Below are 22,882 nucleotides of genomic sequence, written 5' to 3' on the forward strand. Positions count from 1 at the left end.
CCATCACTGGAGGTTCTCAAGATGCAGCTGTACTGAGTGCTGGATAGTCTCATCCAGGCTCCCATTTTCCCCAAAAGGTTGGACCAGGTGATCTTTTGAGCTCCCTTCCAAACTGGGCTGTTGCATGATTCCATGTTGAAGCAACAGCCTGTCAAAAGTTGAATAATAGTGAACAAAATAGTGTTAAGATCTGCCATGTGTCATTATTTTTACTGAAGAGGGAGAGGGTTAGAATCTTTCTTTTCGGAATAAAGTATGCCTTCAGGACTTAAACAAAACAGTTTTCACTCTCCACCAGAAATCTACTGTTTCTATCAAAGCAATAGCAAGAGCCCAGTTTGGTAATTACCCCATCTTCTTAAGTTTTCTTTGTAATGTCAGTATTTTTATGAATCTTTGGCAAATACAGGGCTGCTCTGTAGTAGTTCTGAAGGGTTGCAAGTGATCTTACCAGCAAAATGAAGGTTTGCATATTAGGTTTTGCTTTATTGGGGTGACGTTGTTTGACGTGATGAAGAGTTGCTGGGAGGTGAAGGAAGCAGAGTAACAACCCACTGTTTAAGCAGCCCTGCCCTTGCTCCTCCCAACACCCCCACCACCCCCCCTCCAAATAAAGGATACACAGAAATAACAGGATGATAATTGACTTCTGCTTTTTAGCCAGAAATTATATTACTGCTTTGCCAAATTTAGACATAAAAACATAAAACGACATAGATCCTAACTATTGCTTTAAGGGGGGGGGGCAACTCACCCTTCCTCAGGAGACATTTCATTTATCAAATAAATACGAAGATGTGGAGGATATTTGGAAGGAATCTGAGGAAACAGAGCATGCCATGCTAAATTTAAGGTGATGGCAGATACTAAGTATGAGGCCTGTGTTTAGACTGACTTCCTGTTTTTAAAATCTGGAGGTTGTTTGTATACTTTGACGGAAAACTGTTTGGTTACTGGATCCTGCTGCTATGCATCTGGAGGGAACCAAACTACAGACAGTGAAGATGATTTTTTGGTTTTTTATACTCACAGGCAAGTGACAGTAGGAAATTGTTGTGGTCACAACAATTTGAGGGATCAGGAGAGGCCATGAAAATTGAGTGATATCAGCTCAGCATGTGGCAATATCTCTGTTTAGCTTTTTCGTATTGTTTTGTATATATTGCATTGCTAAAATAAGTCAGGGGTTTGCCTCCTGCACAAGTGAAAAGATTTTTGAATACAGAGTTAGTAAAATTTCCAAGCCTGCAATGTGATGTAAAGTTCCAGGAAAAATATTTGCCATAACTAAGCCCAGAGGTGCCTTTTGTTGTTCCTGCTCCAGAATAATGTGTAGAACTGCAATTAGATATGTCCCCTTTGATTGCTGGTCCAGTTGCCTGAACAGCAAGCGCTGATTTCCATCCTGTTCCTGGCCCACTGACTAACTGGGATTGAAATGTGACACTGGAGCTTTATATGTGTGTTTGGTCAGCCTTCTGTCTCATGCTCCCAGTGTTTAATGAGAGTTTGAGGTAAGAGAGTGGATATTCTGCTAAGGCTTCTCACACCAAGTGCACCAGTTCCGCTTGGAGTTGGAAAAAGCATGCTTCTCATCTTTATCCTTCCTGACCCTCTACTGTTACAGCTAGAGTTACAGGATAGTGTCACTGGAGCTCTGAGCACTGGAAGATAAGCATGAGACGTCAAAGGTGAAATACTATCCACACTGAAATCATTGAGAAAATTTCCTGCTGCCTTCAGGTGTGCCAGCTTTCATTCACCTTGTTCTTTTTGCTGGGAAAGACCAGCCATCCAGGATCGCTTCTGAAACTTTTCATGGGTTGAAATCGGTGTGCTTTCCCAGCAATCATGTGCATTACTTCACAAGTGCAAAACCAGGGTAGATCGTGATTTATAATGACTAGAAGGTTAGTTCCCCTAAGGGAACAAATCACAAACTATTAGATCTGCAAAGGTTGTAATTCAAAATAGTTAAGCAAAGTATGCTTACATAATAGCACTACAGACACCAGCTAGTGCATATGAGAGAGTGCTGGTATCTGGGTCATAACGTGTCATTCAGCTTCCAACAGTTTCAGTAGCATGGTAAAATCACAAAGAAGAGATGATGGAACATAGCAACTTGAATGAAGTGAGAAGAACACATTTAGCATGTGTGTGCTTATATATAGCCTATTATTAGTAGGAACTTTGAAGAGAACTGTGTGTTTGACAATACAGCAGATTAAGTTACAGTTTGCAGACTGGGACAGCTGCACTAATTCTTTCTTTGCTGTTGCAGAGCTGTACTGCCATGCTGTGCACAGAGAAGGCCAGAAAAGCTGGTGAAAGGATTAAAGAACAAGTCTTCAGAGGAGGGGCTGAAGGAGCTAGGGGTTATTTAGCCTGGAGAAAAGGAGGCTCAGTGAGACTATCACTCTCCACAACTATCTGAAAGGAGTTGTAGAGGAAGTAGGTGTCTTTTCTCCCAGGTACAAAGCGGGGCAGGATGATCAGAAATGGACTCAAGTTGTGTCAGAAGAGGTTTAGATTGGATATTAGGGCAAAATTCTTCACCAAAAAGATTGTCAGCACTGGAGGACAAGCTACCCAGGGAATGGTAGAGTCTCCATTCCTGGAGGTTATTTAAAAGGCATGTGGATGTGGCACTTAGAGATACAGTTTAATGGTGGACCTGGCAATGTTGGGTTAATGGTTGGACTTGGTGACCTTAGAGATCTTTTCCAACCTAAAACATAGTGGTCTTGTTGGTCCTTTCCAACAGGAAGGGGTATTGGAGCTTAAAGTAGCTGGGATGAGTGTTTTGGGGTGCTTTTGAGGATAATGGTAGAAAATTGATTTGGAAGAGGTAGTTTAAACAGTAGCTATTTTGGCTACAATATACAACTAATTCTGGCTTTTTAAAAGGTTGTGGGTGACAGCAGAAGATGGTTTTTCCTGAATTTTCTGTGTTGTCAGTTTGAAGAAACCTATTTGATTTTTGTGGGTGGTTGTGGTTCTTCTGAATTTTCCTTAGTTTATTTCTACTAGTCTGAAATGTTGCACAGATGATGAATTGCTTTTTCTTAGGAATGTCTGTTGCTTTTTTTGCCTTCTGGCTATATCACTCACTTGCTGTCCTTTTGACCCAGTTGGCCTGGCCATACCTGGAAAGTCCTCGGAAGATCTGACCACTCTACCCTCTTTAATTCCTTATTCACCTGTTCCTTTGGCCTTTATCCCTTGATACACCAGATGATGGCTGCTTTTCTGTTGTATGCAGTAATACCTTGAGATGTATGTTTTATACTAAACCTTTCAAAGGTAACTTGTAGTGGATATGAGCAAAAGATTAAAAGGTTTTTACACCCATGGCAGATGGAATAGAAATCCCACAACTAATTTGTTGAGTGCCGTTCAGCTTGGAAAATAATTTGTAGTGAAGGCCTTGCAACTTGCAGTGTAGCATTTGCAAGCAGGTAGCTGAGGCTGGCAGAAACCTCTTCAGCCAGTTTTGTGCAGAAGCAGCATAATGTAATCCCTTTTCAAGGAAGTGCATCCCTTCTGAAGTTCAGTCTTTGCTTTACTTGCACAAGTGAATCTCTTCACTGAAGGGCATTCTGTTGTTGAAAGAGTTGCAGAAGTATTACATCAATTTTGCAGATGCTGCTTTTCTCAATTAGAATGGAAAATTAGGAAATCATGAGGCTTGTTTTGTCTTCTTGCTAAGGCTGATACAGTTTATGGTTAATCACAGGTACACTAGATGTATGAATGAGATCAATGAAATCAAAAAGCCTGAAAATAGTTCAGTGATTACCACTTGAAGCAGGTATTTCTCTGTAATTCTTTCCTTATGATCTGTTGTTTAATCTAAGAGCTTTGGGTTGTAATTGCAGAAAGAACCATGCAAAAAAATCCAACCCAGCTAGCCTGAGGGAGTTGATGATTGAAAGAGTAATCATTTGTTTAACAGTGATATTGATTATAAAGATTGTCTAGATAATGTCAGACAGAAGTTCAGGCATGACCTTTTAATTTTTGGGGGGTTGTTATAGCTGTTCTTTCTCAAGGAAGAGAATTTTTTAAGAGAAAGTGTGGATTAATAGCAAATAATTGAATTTGCACAGAGATGAGAGTCAAGAGTTGTGTTAGAGTATTGTTCTGAAGGTGGGAAAGGAGGGCTGGGAGGTCCTTAGGCTAACTTTAAGGCTGGAAAAAAATATTCTTATCAGGCTATGGATTGTCATTTGGACTACATTTTCTTTTGGTCAGTTTGTAAAGCTGAAAATCCTCTTGCTCTTAAAAATATCAGTTATGTGCAGCCTATGTAACAGTTTAATGTTTACAGGTAAATAATAAAATATTTTTTTTCCATTTTCACTGGAGTCTGAAATGTCTAAAATAGTGACATGCAAAAGGTTTGTATCTATAAAGTTTAGGGTTTGGAGAAGACCTTTCAAATAGCAAGGATTCTACTTCATAGAGTTTTCCCCTTGTGTTGTGGTGTCAGAACTAAGTGAAAAGCAGCAGCAGTGCTGTGGTCTAGGAGAAGACTGAGTTTGTAAAATAAGGGGGGTGTTCTGATACCTGGCATTCCTTGAATGTTTGTGATTAGTGCAGAGTTTTTTTTCAGCTGATTCCCAAGTCTCGTTTTGGCAAGTTGTGTTTTGCTGTTGACTTCAAAGAGCCTGTTTCCATGAAACTGCGCATAGTAATTGATCTTCAATTTCAGCAAGTGAGGAGGGTGAATATTTTCCTTTGCAGTCAAGGATGTGTTCATAACACAGTAATGCATACACAGAGAAGAGTTGATGTCACTTTCTATTCAATATTTACTCTAGAATAGATTGGATCTCTTCAAAACAACTTTCTTTTTTTTCTTCCTTTACAGGTGTTACAAGTAGCACTGAGTGCTCCTGTGGACGTAATCATTTTACTTGTGCTGTCAGTGCTTTTGGTGAATGCACGTGCATCCCTGCTCAGTGGCAATGTGATGGAGACAATGACTGTGGGGACCACAGTGATGAAGATGGCTGCAGTAAGAATACCGTCCTTGACTTGTGTTGGGGAAAATTGAATATCTTTTTCTCTGCAGGTGCTTTCCTGTTTTACAGGCACATCCTACCATTTGTATGACAAAAGTTTTTGATTGTAGATGATGTGCTTTTGACTGACTCAGAGTCAAACAAAGCCATTGTACACTGATACAAAACAATGTGAAAGCCCAGCTTTGGCTTTTTTTGCAGCTAGTTTTAGATGGTGGTAAGACATGACTATGTTAGAGGAAGAGGAGGGACAGAGAAAAGTACCTCTCATTTTTCCACCCTTGCAAAAGCACTATCTCTGAATTAAATTATATGATTTTGCTGTAAATATTAATGGAAAATAAAAAGCGTGAAGAAGCATATTGAGGGTGTGTACCCTCTTAAGTAACATTCTAGTTTCTGTCCTGGCTGCCCTGTGAAGGGCGGGAAGGCAAACACTGAAATAACATTCATTGGTCTTGGGCTATCCTGAGAGAGGTTACCTTGAAGGTACTGTGTATCTGCATAGTGTGGGCATCTGTGTAATTGAGCCCAGCTAGGTGAGTACTAGTGAAATATGTGAAATGTCATTCTGAGTGGGTGTAGCATAATAGAGATGAATAGAGAAAGCCTTCTTCTATGGAGGCACAAGAAAATTCCTTTTTTACCTCATCTCTTTGGATTCCACAGAGCATGGTTGAATTGAAGAGTGGAAAAAAAGGCCTGGTCTCATGGAACTCCCTTACTAAAAGTTGCCCTAGAGCTGAAAATTTAAGGCTCCTAGCAATGGGCATGAGAGAAAAATTTATCTTCCCCTGCTGGATCTTTCTCTAACCTTCCCTGGTTGCTGCTGTTGATTACCATGTAGGAAGGAGCTTTCCTAGTCTTTTAAATATTGTCTTAAAGAATCTCTTCTTCATTAAATGTAGACGTGTCAACCCAGCTTCATGAAAATTTCCTTCCTTCTCAATTCTAGTTTCTTAAAATATTGCAAAAGTTGAGTAATGTGGAAGACCTTGAGTCTTGGGGAGGTAAGGCATATCCAATAGCTAAGCTGGTTTTACCGGCTTTTTACCAAGCACAGAAGTAATTTTTTTTGGTGTTCTTTTGTTTTTGCAGGTAGGCAAGGAGATTGGGGGATGGTGGTGAGGTTGTTTTAACTTTTTTTTTGGTGGGCTCAGTAAAGATTTAGACAAGTGATACTTCTTGATATGATTTTCTTTGTAATTCAACAAGTTTCAGCTCCAAAAATTTCAAGCTAAGCAGGCATGGTAGGACTTAGGGGTGGTGGGAAGGATAAGATCTTCCATAGGAACTACAGGAGGTGCTAACAAGAGTTGCTTCATACAACATATGCTTAAACTGTGAATCTCCTTGCCACAAAACATTGAAACTTAAAACATTCTCAAATGGCAATCTGACAAGTTTATGGACCTATATTCCACTAAGGGCTGTTAAAGATGAATATGCCATCTCTTGTTTGGGAAGTCTTTGTATTACAAGTAGGGGCAGATTTTGTGTTTTGAGGAAGAATGTTTATTTTCATGCTGCCTTCTTCTGCTTTTCTCTTGAAGATGGGAATCATCAACTGATGCATCATGTCTCTCTCTCTGTTACCTGAAAGAGAGGAACCTTTTGGCCTTGCACAGATATAATATATTAAGCACAAGATATAATATATTAAGGAGATCTGGCCTGTATCTATTTGAATGGAAACTGTGCAAATTAGGAAGTAGTACTGAAGTGTGAGCAATCCACTGATATTCTCAGACACTGGAGGTTGGGAAGAATATAAAATAGAGGTAGACATATAAGAGACAGACTATAAAGTGATGCAGAGAATGTGGGAACTGGGTTTGACTTCTGCCTTTTTTAATTTTCAGTTTATAAGAAGGTTGGCCACTGCAGTTAAGACAACAAAAAAAATATCTATAAAAATACATTGGCAGCAAAAGGAGGGCCAAGGAGAGTCTTTACCATTATCTCAATGTAGAAGGGTAGCATAGTATCAGGGAAATGAGAAAAAGGCAGAGTTACTTAATGCCTTCTTTGCCTAAGTCTTTAATGCCAAAACCAGTTGTACTCAGGGTACCCAGTTCCTTGAGCTGGACTTCAGTGACAGAGAGCTGAGTGAAGCTCCCATTTTCCAGAAGGAAATAGTTAGTGACCAGCATGCTATGTCTATGAGCCCAGATGGGATGCACTTAAAAGTAATGAGAGAGAATGAGAAAGAATTTGCCAAACCACTTTCAATCATTTACCAGCAATCCTGGTTAACTGGAGAAGTTCCAGTTGAATGGAGATTGGCAAATAAAATGCCCATCTAGAAGAAGAGTTGGAAGGATCATCCAGGGAACTAAAGGCCTGTCAGGCTGACCCTGGTACCAGGGATGGTCATGGAGCAGATCATCTTAGTGCCATCATACAACATGTGCAGAACAACCAGGGATTGGGCCTAGACAATAGCTTTGACAAAAAGCAGGTCCTGCTTAACCAACCTGATCTCCTTCTATGACAAGATGACCCAGTTAGTGGATGAGGAAAAGGCTGGGTTGATGGGCTGAGACTGTGCGAGGTTCAACAAGGTGAAGTGTCAGGTCCTGCCCATGGGTCACAACAAACCCAGGCAGCATTACAGGCTGGAAAGCTGCACAGCAGAAAAGGACCTGGGGGTGCTGGTCAGCAGCAGCTGAACATGATCTAGTCTGTGTGTTCCAGTGGCCAAGAAGGCCAATGGCATCCTGGAAGGATACCCTGTACTTGGCACTGGTGAGGCCACACCTCAAGTGCTGTGTCCTTGGAACAGCAACTTGAACTTTAAATCAGTTTAAGCTTTTCACGAATCAGCAGTGATGCACATAGTACATGAGAACAGTTGGTTCACTAATTTTTCTTTCCATTCCTGGTTGTTTGTCTATGACACGCAGAAAGTTTCCTGGTTGGAGTAAAATTTTGAGCTTCTCTGTTTTGAACTTGATTTATGGTTTTATTTATTGACTGAAATGATTAAATTTCTTGTAATACAAATACTGAACTGAAGATTTGGATTGTTCTGATTAAGTCATCCAGCAAGCCCCAGATTTACTAAGGCCTATTGAAGAAGCTCCTCAAAAAACATGGTTTTTTAGCCATAGTTGATGGCTAGTCTTCATGCTGGAGTGGGTCCAGTTGTTTTTTCTGACTTAGGAACCTCAGTCTGCAACCACTTTATATGGAGTCTTCTGAGATGTTAGAGCTATGAAGATTCTTTTCCAGCAATTGTATGGATGGGCAGCTCTGGGTTTTACAGGCAGGAATTACAATATCGAGTAGAAGTCTTTGATTGGAAGAGATGTGTTTGCAAGGAATCTCACCTTTCCACTGGTCTGCTGCAAGTTAGTTTTGGAGTTAGAGGATTCTCTTTTTTCTCCAATGTCCAAACTTTCCAGAGAAATAAAGCTGCAACCATACCTTTTTAAAGTGTACTTTTCTTCGGTGTATCATATGCTCATATCTATACTATAAGCCAATACAATAAGAAGAATGAGTTCTGTCTACTTCCTTGGGAATAAGAGAGGAAAATGGGAAGACACTGGACTACTGGACTCTTAATAAAGCAAGAGAGTGAAACAGGTTGGGAGTTAATTTAGCAGGTCAAGATTCAGTCTTGCACCTGTGTCTACAGTACTTTATATATGCTTGAGTAGTTGATTGGAGTTTGCTAAATTCTGTATTAATGCAACTTTCTAGCCTTGAATTGGTAATCTGTCATTTTGGTTAAAGAATAACAGCTTGAAATGCAGTGTGTGGTGTAAAAAAATAAAAGCAAGATACTTGGTAGTGAGTGGAGTTACAATTATGAAAAACAGGAGCAGACATGGGAAACAGTCCTTTTGAGAGACATTTTCAGTTTTAAGATAAATTCTTAAAATATATGGTGTGTTTTATTTTGATTGTTTTTTTAATAGTCTGTTGCACACTATAAAAGAAATTACCACTTTTTGAGTTGGTTGCACTAAATTTTTCCTCATCTGTCACTGTTTCTGCACACCCCAGACACTTTACATTTGTATTTGTGTCCTCAGAACATCTGCCTCTCCATAGGTATTTTCCATTGGTTTTAGGGGAGCCCTGCCTCTGCTAACCTGTGACAGAAGTTCTTCTCCTTGCATATTAGAATCTGTGATGGAAGCCAATTATTCCGTGACATGTTTGCTTCCTGCTCTGGATCATGTTTACAAGCTGGAGTCCTGTAGTAATAATAGCAATAAGCAACCTGCCAGCTGTCATGCCAGCTCCATAGACTGTCTGGTGTCAGCTCTCTGGCTTGTTGACAGCGTCTGGCTTGGAAGCCCTCGCTGCACATGCACAGAGTTCAGCTGCCTTCCTGCCTTGTGCCAGCAGAGACTGCTTTGGCCTGTCCCTAACGAAAGCTGCACGCAAGCAGAGGAATGGTTTTCATTCTGCCCTCCTGCATGCCCTTTGAAGTCCTGCGTGGTGTGAATGAGTCTTACTTCCTGTGGCAAGGGTGAAAGGATAACTGAGTAAACTTAGCCTGAGGACTGATAAATAGTTCTGTTTCTCATAAGATACACCAAATCTCCCCATAACCATCCCCCCAGAAAAGTGTTCTTGCTCTGAATTTTAGATATATATCATACATAATTAACTTGTAAACGTGTTACTTTTTGGGACACAGACTTGCTTGCTTAGCTCTGTGCACTGTTGTAGAATACTTCTTCCTTTGAAGGGACTGAAGAAAAATTTACTTCTTTTACCTGAAAGATTAATGAAAGTGATCTGTTGTTCCCATCTCACGGAGAAATTCTACGCAGTTCCTGTTGAGTTACAACTCATTCAAGCCCGGTAGAGGATCTCTTCCCTGCCAGGCAGGACTATCAGTGTAACCTGCTCATCAGCCCCACAACAAAAATTTCTAAGGTGAGGTTAGGATAAAAATGTCACAGGTCTTGTATTAAAATTAATGAAAACGTTGAAAGAATAATTTTCCTTCTGCCATTCACTTAATCACAAGTCTTGAGCTCAGATGCATTGGCTCAGGTGAAGCTTCACTTCTAAACTTCAAGTTTTAAAAACTAGGAACTCTTGTCAAGAGTTCAGTGTTCTGTTGAAAACACACCACTTCCATATCTGCGACTTTGTCGTGTTATTGGGCCTGGAGAATGTGTGTTTCCTTTAAAAGGCACCAGAATTAATGCAATGCTGCCTCAGGCAGAGTGCTTGTGATCAAAGGGCTGTGAAAGATTGGATGCTGATAGTCTTTTAAAATTTTTTTTAATTTTTTTTTTTCTTTTGACTGGCAACATTCTTAAATACAGTTCAGCAGTGCAAAAACATTTTATGTTATTCTGGAACTAGATTTCCCAAAATGTTTGTTAGTAAAATGCAACGTCTCCTTTTCCTTTCTGAGAGTGGACTAACCTCCTTTATTTTTGTCCACGGACTTTTTGCCAGCTGTGCTGCAGATCTCAGCAAACAGATCTGTTTGCAGGCATGTATGTGTTTATACACATGCATGAATATGAACACAGCTGGGGGTCAGGCTGCACTTTTCTAATGTAGGTAGCATGAAATTTTTTAAGGTTTCTTTTGTATTTATTAAAAAAATTAACTTCTCATTCTTCATGTGAATGAAAGTTTGTCTGATTAAGCAGCCAGTATTGTTCAAGCCTCTCTGCGTTCCAGATCTCTGAACAGCAGTTGCTTGCTGTCCTTGGGTACAAAGCAACCTGCTCACCACAGGCAACAGGGATAAAGTGTTCAAAGGACAGTGGGACGTGATTCAGTCTGCGTTTCACCTTATAAACTTCCCTTTTCCCCCACCCTCCCCCTTCTCCTTCTGCTTGGCAATAAAAGAGTGTCCTGTGTAATAGGAGTTGAGAGAGGGGGAGGAATAGCAGGCTTATGATAGACCTAGCTTTTCTGAAACGTTGGATGATGTCCAGTGTGACCATGCAGAGGATGAGCTCAGGGAAATGGTTGGAAGTTCAAAGGCCTTTTTGTATCGCTCACTGTCAGTTGACAGATGTGCTCTCTTTAGTTGTTGCTGCCCAGTTCTTCCCACTGGCTCCCCTTCTTTGGGTTTGCTCCCCATCCTGCCTCTGGCTCTGCCTGGGAGGCAAGTTAGTCCCTGTCTGGGCATTTGCCTACCTTCAACTCCATCCTGGGGCTTGCCTTTGCTCATCTCTTTCAGGAACATACTGTTTCTTTGCATTGATATGGAGAGAACCATCTGGAATTGAGCAGAGAAGGGGAGGTTGAGGCTTAACTGTGTTTACTGTTGGCATAGCCTAATCCTGCTGTGAGTACTGGTGAAAGCATGTTACTACAATCTCTGATTGTTTTCTTATCAGTGGAAGCAATGCCTATGAAGAATTTGCAGCTGTTTCAGAAAATAATAAATGCCCGTCATTTTACAGGTTGGAGAAGGGGGCTAAAGAGGTAGAACTGTCCCAGGGTCATGCATCAATATCAAGCTGGGATGAGGTTATGGAGATTCAGTTTCTAGTCTTCTTGATGCTAATCCAGCTAGTCCTCCAGCAAGATGAAGCGGTCTTGTTCCCCCTCTGCCAGTGAAAAGAGTTCTTGCTACTTCATTTGTATTGCATGTACCTGTCTTCTGATTATGGCTTTTAAAATTATTTTAAATTAATATATGAGTAAAAGCAATACACCTACCAGACTGTACAGCTGTTCCCTTATGTCAGAGCAAGACATAGATAGTGGTGGTTGTTTGAGTGTCCTAAGTGTGACCTCCTGACTTTCGAATTTTCTCTTACCTTCAAATTTCCAAACACTTTGAATGTATTTAATATTAAATATAATTAAACATATATAATTATTAATATAATTATATTAGAATAAATATAATAAGATATAATAAAGACTGAAATATTGAAAATAAATAATAAAATAAATAATAAAAAATTAATATAATTAAGCAATATTAAACATTCTCTGTGGGCTAGTGATATGGCCTTGGCTTTAACTCCACAGAAATAAAACTCATCAAAATATGAAGTAGTAAATGGCCAAGAAAAGAGCTGATTAGTAACAACCCTAGAGCAAAGGGCTGTGCAGTGGAACTGGAATCTGATGTACTGAGAACAAATGGAAGGAAACAAGAATGTTTCTGTGTAAGCAGTGCACTTTTTAGTAGGAAGGGATTGGGAGGGCAGAGCTAGGAAGAGGGGGATTAGCAAGAAATTGCCTTCATGTGAAAGCTGCTCCTAGAATTTCTTGCATTTTCTTTTGAAGCATCTATTTCTGACCATTATTAGATTCAGGTTACAAGGTTGTGTGGATCCCTGCCCTGATCCCATTGGCAGTTCCTCTGCTCTATGAGACATCAGCCCTCATTCATTAGTTTGGGTTTTTTGGTCTTAAGTGGATTTGTGGTTTTTCTTCCTCCTTTAAAGAAGAGCTCCTGTAGAAGGAGATTTAATCCCACCCTGCCCCCACCCCAGTGATGTCTGGGCTAGCACACACTTGCTCTCTGCTGGGTTGGGGAGTTTGGTCCTCTTTTGTATATGGCAGTTTGTGTTTTGCTTTCTTCCCCTGTGCTTGAAGCTTGATTTTTATATCTAGGGGGAGTACGAAATTGGCTGAACTACTCCCTGTAGGGGTGGAATTTCATTTTATGTTGTTACCTCATGAAGGGATGCAGCAGTTCAGTGGGATAATGGTATCCGCTCTGAACCAGCGCTAATGGCTTAACCCTCTGGGAGCCTGAAGAATTCTCCCCTGGAGAGTGAGCATGCAAATTCCCTTCCAGGTGGCTTCTATGCAGTCCTTTGGTGATTAGTCATGCTAAAGCATATGCTGGGAGGATGGTCTTAGTCCTGAAATTGCAGCTGAGGCCAGAGAGGTTTTTCTCAGCGAGCAGTGTTTGGAAGTTGTGCTTGGGGTAGAGAGGTCTGATCATCTGTATCCAAAAATGTCTTGGTTTTATTTGGAAGCAGAGTTTGGAAAGCAGAGAGTTTTCTACTTATACCTGCTCTGAGGAAGAAGAAAAAACTCCTCCTTCATTTGGCTGCAGCATCCTAGAGAAAGTGTAATGTAAGGAAAAGGGTCAGCTATTGGAAGATCAGGGTGCTGTCAAACCTGTAGAGGAAAAATACAGATTTTTGTGCTTCCCTCTCTTTCATACCCCTGCGGGGCCTAGAAGTAGCTGGATATGAGATAGGTAGATATCTGCATGGGGTAGCCTGGACATGATGGGAAGGGCCTTTTCTCAAGGGCCAGTGCCAAATTCTTTGAATTTTGAGAGCAATCACATCTGCAATGATGTCCTCAGATACAGAAATGCCTGCCACGCTACAGGAACAGCTGAGAAGATGATCTGAATTTGTCGTAAGAAAAATGAATGTTAGAGAAAGTTTGAATTTATCTACCCTAATATATTCTTACAGAAGGGGGCTTTTAGGGCAGGGCCTTGGTGAGAAATGTTGAAGGACTTACTATGTAGAGCAGTGAATGATTTAGAATGTATAATCCATGCTTCTTTAACAGGACACTGGCAGCAGTCCTGGGTCAGGGGGAAACAGAGGGATGAGAAAGCTGGAAAACCTGAAAATGTGGCTATTTGTTCTCCTTATTAAATCATCATCCTTTTGTGTGTGGCTGCTGTCTTCACCTTCCTTTTTTACCCACCTCCCTCTGCTCTCACTCCCACCTCCAGGATAGTGTTGGCAGGAAAGGGAGTAGCAGCATAGCAGAAAAGGGCTGGCCTGTCTGGTGACAGATGGGAGTTGCTGTCGGCACACTGGGCTGGGATGAAAGGGTTTCAGGCAGTAGCCTTTCCAGACCTTGCCTCGTCACATCGCCGAGTAAATGCCTTTCTTTGGAGAACACACCTGTCAGGAACAATCTTGTGCAGCCCCTTGCCTACCACAGCTGGCAGCACTTAAAAGCATGAACCTTTTGGGGTTGAGTGTTCCTCTCATCTGTGGGGGAAAGGACTGATGCTCCCCCTAGAATTCCAGCTTTGTGGCTTCAGGCCTCTTCAGACACTGTGGATTTGTGGTTCCACTCCATTGCAAACAGACTCCTGCGTAGGGAAGCATCATCCCATGTCTGTCCCCTTCTTCCATCCTTTCTGGTTGGAAACCCCGAGCAAGGTCTGGACTCTGTTGTTCACGCCTGAGATACAGCAAATTATCCCCAGCAGTGGATTCTTGCCTCTCAGCTTCTTGCAGATTTCTTAGACAAAAAACCTGAGAGTCCCCATGCTGAAACACACTGTAGCATGTTACTTTGTAAAGTCAAAACATTGCTTCTTATAGTTCTCATTTTAAGGAACTTGCTGTGTAATAGAAACAGGATGGACTGCCCCGAGAATCATGCAGGGAAGATATTGATAGTTTAATTTTGCTAGTTATAAAACAAGTGCAGTTATGGGAGGACATCAGGCTCAAGGATGAACTCAGCGAGGGAATTGCAACAGCTACTTTATTGTGGAAAGGTCAGTGTTTCTCTGGGGAAGAGAGACTGCTGAGCTATAGACCTACCCTGGCCCTCCTCTAAGGAACAGCTCTTCCTGATGACTTGAAATTTTGTCTCTTTTTTTCTAAGAGATTTAGCTCTGCTCCCTCAGGAGGGAAGGAACTTTGTTTCAGGAAGGAAGCTGGCTGCAGCTCCATGAGGTGTTTCTTTGCTCTTTCAGTGCTGCCCACTTGCTCCCCCTTGGACTTCCACTGTGACAATGGAAAATGTATCCGCCGGTCGTGGGTCTGCGATGGAGACAATGACTGTGAGGATGACTCTGATGAGCAGGACTGCCGTAAGTCACCTAAGGAAGAGGGTGGGTGCAGTGCCTGCCTGCTGTGACTGGGGAAAGTTGACCCTTTTTATTACAGGAATGTATGAATCTATCCACTGAATTGGACCTCTGCCTTTGTAATAAGCTATATTCTGCCTGTGACAGAGGTGTGTACCTGTAAGCCCTGCTACCTTGGCACCTGGCTTGCTGTTCAGCTGCCTGTCTTGGGGGAGGGGATGCTTCTCCATCCAGCTGTAGAACCATTTATGCCCTGCAGCCTTGCTAGTTAATGTCCCATGAAGCACTTCCCTGAGCTGGGCTTCATGCCCTCCCCTGTTAGTGGAAACACCTAACCCCTGCCAAATCGTACTGAACTCCCTGTCTGGCTGACTTCCTGTGGCCTCAGGTTCCACTGTCTGACTTTTCTGCAGTGCTGGCCTGTCACCAGCATCCTGCCCCTTCAAACAGGGCTCCTTGAGGAGAGGATGGTGCTGTAGGAATTCTACCTACCCAGAGCTGTGTGTGTGGCGCTCCAGAGTGACTCTGATGGAGGAACCCCATCTGAAGAAATGTGGAAATAAAGCTCTTGACTGTAAAGTGTTCCATGTCCACTGCATGCGTGGAAATGAGTTCATTTTCTGATCAGTATAACCATGATCTTTGCCTGCTTTTTTGGGCAAAGAACTGAGAAGCAAAGTTCAGGGGTTGACATCCTGTGTGATGCTCTGGAATGCAGGACTAAGCTCAGTTTTCCAGTCTATTCAAATATATTCATGAAGGAAAATATATGTAGGCCTGATTGATTTTCTGTTTTTTGTAAAAGGTTGAAATGCCCTCATTTCTAAGATGACAGTGAAGATGGGTATAATCAAAAGATTTGGAGACTAATGAAAGGAGAAAGACAAGGTTCTGTGCATGAGGGATTCCTGGGGGGTTATTCAGACTAGCCGTAACCATAAGAGGGTTTCTATTGGATTGAAGTCCTTGGGTGCTAAATTTGCAGTCCCTTTCCTTACTGGTTTGCAGACAAGCTTCCTTAGGAGACTGGCAAAAAGAGTGAATGAAGCTGCAAATACTGAGGTGTTCAGAAGAGGAAGTTCAAATTTTCTCTCTCCCTCTTCAATGAACCTGTCCTTTGCTTTGAAGACAGCTTTAACATTGTTGTCAACAAGGTGGAAATACAACACTGCTAGCAGTTATTTTTTAGATAATATTTGGGACTATTAACTCATTTAAAAAGAGTTAAATTAATTAAGTTCATTTAAAAATTACCTTTTTTCTGTGAAGGGTTATCTTGAATCTGGCTTGGGACTGTGCTAGAATACATACCAGCATAGGATGGGTGGCTTCATCTCTCTCTTCCAGCTACTTCCTTTAACCTAAACCTTAGGTTCTAGAGTCTGATGTACTGTTGGTGTGTGAATGGAGTGGAAAAGAAACACTCAAGAAATCTCCCAGTGGCTCTCCTGGTATTTGTTAGGAAAATGAACTTTCCAGCATCACCATGTCCTTGGAGGATGATGTTGCTTGACTTGTAACAAGTCACGCATTTGCTGTTCTGCAAGCTTAATCTTCTTGCCACGCCTTCACCTTATCCCTGTTGTGTCCTTGCAGCTCCAAGGGAGTGTGAGGAAGATGAGTTCTCATGTCAGAATGGGTACTGCATTCGCAGCCTGTGGCACTGTGATGGTGACAATGACTGTGGGGACAACAGTGATGAGCAGTGTGGTGAGTAATGTAAATACTGCCCTCACGGTACTTTAAAAGGAGCTGTGCGGAGTCCAGCCTGTGCAGTTGTAGGATTCCCTGAACATGGCTAAGGCTCCCAGCTGGCTCTTCTGGGCTGAATTTGTGGGATAGTCCATTCCAAGGGCTGGCTGCTTAGGATCTTGGACTATGTGGCTTACCTGCCAGGCAGAAAAAATCACTTGAGACCTTTCATTCTTTGACATAGCGTTGTGAAGTCCCCTTGGATTCATGTTGAATCCAGCACTCTGTGTCAGTTCATTGAACAATGATGGTTTCACTCAGGCCCTGCCTGACACGGGTATATATGGTTTACTGAGCAGTCTTGTTTGTGGGTGCCCTAGGAGTTTTTCAAGAGGATGGTGTGGTGTTTTCCTGGGTACTCTGAAAAAAGCCAAGGCTTTGTTTGCATTGCTATCTCTGCAGATATGAGGAAGTGCTCAGAGAAGGAGTTCCGTTGCAGTGACGGCAGCTGCATAGCTGAGCACTGGTTCTGTGATGGGGACACAGACTGCAAGGATGGCTCAGATGAAGAGAATTGCCGTAAGTGCTCTCCTTTGTAATCACAGGAATTAGCCCTTTGGACCTGCTCTTGCCTTGGGTTTTGGCATGTTTTCTGCAGCGGAGATCAAAAACATGTTACTTCTGCCTGTACTGGCAGCTACTCTACCTTCTGCTGCCTACCCCAGAGGGCACAAAAGAATGGTGTCTCTCTTGTGTTACCTCACAGGCATACTTTGTCTGTGCCTTGCTGCTTCTCTTCCTCCCCAAAGCTGTGATATTGAGTCAAGCAGGAGGCTTATGCTTTACTGAATATAGCTCTCTATAAAGGAGTTGAGGGGCAGCTGGAAGGCGAGAATACTATCCCTTGTTTTTCCTCTTTTCTGATTCTGGACTGAAATTTTAGAAGTGGAGTGCTACTCTGCTTATTGAAAGCACCCTCAGATACTGCACACTGAAGGCACCTCCTATCTGCCCAGTCTCTTTTCACTTAAATGCTTTTTGCAGGATGTTGCTCAACAAGTGACCAATGCTGAAAGAGGTGGGCGGTGTTGGGGCATGAGAACCCGCAACAGTTGTTTCTTTCTTCACCTTCACAGGCTTGTAGCGAGTGGGACACAGGAGTTTGTGTCCCTTTCTGACCCACACTGCCTCTCTCCTGAGTCTGTGAGCACTGTCCATGTCTCTGGAACTTGCAGTGGTCCCTTCCCCCTCCCTGCTCTCAAAGGCATTTTGCAGAATTTGTTCTAGATAGCAGAAAACTTCAAAAGGCTCTGGGAGGGGGATGAGGGCCGCCAGCTCCTGAAGGGCAGGGGGAGTGGATGCATGGGGGAGTTGTCTTTTATCTTTCCAGATAATGAGAGTTGGCAGAAAGCCAGGGGCTGCAAATACTTCTAAGCCAGGAAAGGACTCTACAAGGAAGCCAGCCTCTCTCCCTCTCCTTTCGCTCTCTGCCTTTCTCGTTCTGTTGCCTGTCACTTCACCAAAGGCCATGAATACACCCTCAGGAGGGGAAGATCTGTGTTCCAACGTTGCCTCCTGTGGGAGTGGAAGGGCACCCAGAAGTGGTGTTCCTATTTCTCTGAGTTGAAATGCTATTTCAGTCCTGGCTGGCAGTTGTCTCTATAAGACATTTTAAGTAACTTGCAAAGAAGTTCTGTTTGGCTACCTCCTGTTCTTTTATCTTCATCAATGTGGTTGTCATCTTTTCCTTATCTGCAATCATGTTTGTCATTTATCTGGGACAAGGTGGGATCACACTCTTCTTTTTTTGTCTAGGTTTTTTTCTTTTTGTTTTTTTTTGGGGATGTGTGTGTTATAATTGAATCACACAACATGATAATTTAAGTCACTGATTACATTTTCTCAAGGAAACTGAAACACTTAGGTTCCTTTGGTGAGGGACACATTACCACACATTTTCATATCCAGCCACTGACACTCACTAAATTAAAGCTCTTAGTTCATGCCTTCAGGCTGTCCCCATTTCTTCAGGTTGGAGAGGCAGGTGTAGTTCACTTGCTATATTACTCTTTCTTATCAGTCTCTCTTTTCTTTTTGTTTAATAGATTTATATTCAGAACTCCTCAGTTGGGAGACTTGTATATCTGAAATGTACAGCGCATTCTCCAGATACTATGAGAAGAGGTGTCAGATTCTGTTGTGTGTGACTCAAAATATTTTTCATGCCTTCCCACTTAGTGTACTGTTGAACAGAGAGCAATAGGCAAATCCTTGACCATTAGTTTGTTTGGCTTTGCCCAGGGTCATCTCTCTGGCAGTGCTTCTTACTGAATAGGCATCATTGTTTTGGCCAGAGCTTGGGAGGAAAGAGAGGGGGAAATCCTCAAAGGTCAGGTGCTGGCCTGGACACCCTACTGCTTCCTTGCTTCCTTTGGTCTTCAAGTGCTTATTTTTGCTAAAATTTTAAAGGAATCATTCCCTGGTTTAACCTTGCATTCTGACATGCCTCAGTCCTTAATATGGAGCTATCCCTAAGTTTTTTTTTATTTTTTTGTTTTTCTATCTATCTATCTTTTTTTCAGGTTTATTAAACAATTTAAACACTTTCTTAGCACTAAGACATACTGTTTCAAGCATTAGATGGAAGGTGATACTCCTGGATCCTTTTTGAGGCTTTCCCATCAATTCTTCCTTCATATCTTTTTGCTTCTCTAGAATTCAATGGCTCTTGAAAAGTTCCACCTTTATAGCCTAATATCCTATGTAAGTTTTTAGAAAAATTGTATTTACTGCATTGTTTCCATGAGTGTCTTTATATATAAGTTTAACCTGCTTTTCAAGGAAGCAAAACCAGCATTCCCCTCCATAATACAAATCATGCAGAGATATAGAGCAATGGCTAGTAATTTCCAACCTCTTTCCACTGAATATTTGCCAAACCAATAAGGGACTGAGAAGGTTGCCTCTAAACTGGACTGTATCTTGTCACCTCACACATTTTTTCTCTCATTCCTTTGTTAGCATCAGATGTTCCAGCTGCCACCTGCAGCTTGGAGGAGTTCCAGTGTGCATATGGACGCTGCATCTTGGACATCTACCACTGTGATGGTGATGATGACTGTGGGGACTGGTCTGATGAATCTGACTGCTGTAAGTTAGCGCAGGGTGATGTCCTTGTTCAAGCATCAGAGTTGCAAACCTAGATGCATTTTGCATTGGCTGGAGAAGGGGTTACAGTGTAGATGGAAATCTAATTGTTCACACTTAAGATGGCTTCTTCATTATTTGGGGTTTTGTTGAACTCTGGACAGTGAGAACAGTAGTGAGAACTGTACGGTCAGTGCAATTCTGCTTACAAGAATTACAACAGTTTCCAGAAGAAATCTACTCAGAACCAAGGGTAAGGGTGGTACTGAGGAGCTTTGGGGACTGTTACACTGGTCTGAGTTTTCTCTTTTTGTGTCTTATCATCTCTGCAGCATCTCACCAGCCTTGTCGCTCTGGAGAGTTCATGTGCAACAGTGGCTTGTGCATTAATGCTGGCTGGAGGTGTGATGGTGACTTTGACTGTGATGACCAGTCAGATGAGAGGAATTGCAGTGAGTGCTGGGAACTGGTGGAAATATTCAGTTTCTGTGGATGCAAAAGAGTGTTTCGGACAGTGATTTGGAATTGGGTCTCTTCTGATCTGTCTTGCTTATCTAACATTCCATTTTTTAACCCTCAGCAACATCTGTGTGCACAGCTGACCAGTTCCGCTGCAAGTCAGGGCGCTGTGTCCGTCTGTCCTGGCGTTGTGATGGGGAAGATGACTGCTCTGACAACAGTGATGAGGAGAACTGTGAGAACACAGGTTTGACCTGCTACCTTGCTGCTTAATAGCTAATTAAGTTTCCATCCTGATGGTAGGAGGTATTGTATTGCTTCAGAGAGTTCAGCCTAGAGTTTCTGTCCTTCCCAGAGAATGGGATCTGTAGACTGTCTTATATGCTTGCCAACTTGTGCAGGTCTATGTGCTTAAACTAACTTAGGTGAAGGTGTTTTCTGATCATGTATCCTCCTGTCTTGTCCCTACACTGTGAGTTACCACTGAGCTCTGGGACAATTCCATTCAGACTTGGAAACATCAATAATATGCCAAGTTACTACCTTTGTCACATGAGCTATACTAACTTATGCCTTCTAGATAGTTCTGTATAGCTTTCCTGTAGCATTGTAGAGTTGCTGAACAATTCTAGCAGGCAGTGGAATCAAAAAGGGCATTTAGTGGAAGAGAAGAATAAAGCCTTTTTTTAGAGGATTAAGGGTGTCAGCTTCCCCCTTAGATATTTGCTCAGGAGTTACTCTTTCTAGTATTCATTTCACATATTGCTATTCTTTTGTATGATAGTGGTTATGGGGAGGAGGAGGGTTTCAACACACTCTAGTGTTATGGTAGGATTCAGGGAATGTTTAGAATCTTTGCTTTTCTTTAAAGCCTTCAGGATGCCTATAGGCTTTGTTGAGGAATAGAGTGTACTGGTCCATGAATTCATCCTAGTGAGGTGCCCAGCTATGTGTACTAATCCTTCTGGATCAGTGTATTCTGAACAGTGGTTTCAGGGTGACAAAATGGATTTGTGAAACTGTAACTCTTGTTTTGGGGTTGTTGAGGAGTGGAGAGTGGATGTTCTATGAGGACAGCTGAGCTTAGAGGACCTGGAGAAGCACACTTTGTAGTCATTTGAGAGGAGCTGCACTCAATTGGTCGGCTGTTGTGAGAATCAGTGTGGTGATCCTGGGAAAAGCAATCGTACTTAAAGACAAGCTGGTAACCCTGTTTCCTCATCCTGATAACAAAGGCATTTAGAGGTACTGAAAGAAGCCATGTCCAGCTTCAAAAGCCACTGAAATTCACTATCTCCATATCAAATCCAGCACAAGGTATAGTTACTGTAAGTTAGTTGTGCAGTTCTACATTAGGTCTCTGGTGACAGTGAAAGGTCTGTGGCGAAAATTAAACAGGCTTTTCCAGGATGTGTACTGGCTCATCTAAGCGACATAGTGTGGTGTCCCAATGTCTGTAGCAAGAGTTAAAATCCTCTTGGTTTTAGAGCAGAGTTAGATTTTTATTTGCCATAGAGAAGATTCCTAAAATACAGTCAGCTGGTGTAAGGATCTTTATGTTCAATGTGACAAATGAAGTCCAAGTTTCAGAATCCTTTATATACAGTATTCCTGTGCTCTGAAAAGTGAATCTGCATGTGGTCTGGTTTTATGTTCCCACTTGGTGTGTCTGTAGTTCTTAACTGTACTTGTTAATCTCACAACTACCCTTTTCCACACTGTTTACTGGCAGTCTGCCAATCTGATTTTTTCTCTGTTGGTAACTGTATTGTACTATTATCTTCATAAGATTATCAGAGGCTGATGATTTAGGGACCACTAATCAAGTCAGCTCAAGAAATAAGAGGCAACAGGACAGTGCAGTTATTGCTGAAGAAACAATCAGATTGGCAGAGTCCCTACAAACAGTATTACTTTGCTTACAAGAATTCTGTAGTCTCCTTGCCAACAGCAGAAGTTGAAGTGTGTAGGTGATGTGAAATCCTGTTGCCTGAGCTCAGATTTCAGGGATGCATGTAAATCTCATTCCAAGTCCCTCAAAGTGCAGTTGGGGCTAGACAAGATGTTCCTTCTTAGGCAGGCTTAAGATCCATAGCTGTGCTGGTGTGACAGATCAGATTATTAAAGTGAGGAACTGACTCCTCCTTTGCACATGCTGAGTAGAGTTGTGGATTCTGGAACCAAAGGAAGCTAAGGCAGGATCTTCCAGTCATTTTGAGATAAACTAATCAGATGATCTTCGTAGTAAAGCAACAGTGGACTCAGACTAGCAGAGAGTTTATAGACTTCCAAATCAATATAAAAATATGCAGAGCAGTAAGGAGTGCTAGATGAGCTAAATTTAAGGGAAGAGGAAGTCTCTTGTTGCTCCCAACTGAGCACAAAGAGGATTTGTACTCAGTTGAAAAGTTTATAACACATCTTAGAAAATGTTCTGTATTCTTTTCTTCACCATGACTGTTGTTCCATCAGTAAGCTGTGATGTGCTACTTTTCCCTTTTTCTATTGCAGGCACCCCTCAGTGTGCCCCAGACCAGTTCCTGTGTGGGAACGGGCGTTGTATTGGCCAGAGGAAGCTGTGCAATGGAGCAAATGATTGTGGAGATGGCAGTGATGAGAGCCCACATCAAAACTGCCGTAAGTCCTCCCGAGTTCAGTCTTGGACATAAATGGAGGCCCATTAATGTGTGGGAGTCTGTCTATCTGGTGCTACTGAAGAATGTGTGTAGGAAAGAAAGTCTGAGCTGTGATAAATGGGAGCAAGTTAAAAATTGAGGAAAAAAAACCTTGTTGGTTT

The 22,882-nt window shown here is 42.0% G+C and overlaps 1 protein-coding gene across 1 annotated transcript in view; it reads left to right on the forward strand.

Moving 5' to 3' along the window:
- The window catches only part of LRP4 (LDL receptor related protein 4), an 84,640-nt gene that overhangs the window by 36,379 nt on the left and 25,379 nt on the right, over positions 1-22,882 (forward strand). The window contains exons 2-9 of the mRNA XM_014251869.2: positions 4,877-5,023; positions 14,674-14,790; positions 16,384-16,497; positions 16,942-17,058; positions 19,501-19,629; positions 19,959-20,078; positions 20,207-20,332; positions 22,597-22,722. Coding sequence (XP_014107344.2) covers positions 4,877-5,023; positions 14,674-14,790; positions 16,384-16,497; positions 16,942-17,058; positions 19,501-19,629; positions 19,959-20,078; positions 20,207-20,332; positions 22,597-22,722 — 996 coding nt within the window. The remainder of the gene's footprint in view (positions 1-4,876; positions 5,024-14,673; positions 14,791-16,383; positions 16,498-16,941; positions 17,059-19,500; positions 19,630-19,958; positions 20,079-20,206; positions 20,333-22,596; positions 22,723-22,882) is intronic.

Source organism: Pseudopodoces humilis, chromosome 7 (assembly GCF_049639895.1).
Source record: "Pseudopodoces humilis isolate 2021_Gansu_Grassland_sample_001 chromosome 7, ASM4963989v1, whole genome shotgun sequence".
NCBI lineage: Eukaryota > Metazoa > Chordata > Aves > Passeriformes > Paridae > Pseudopodoces > Pseudopodoces humilis.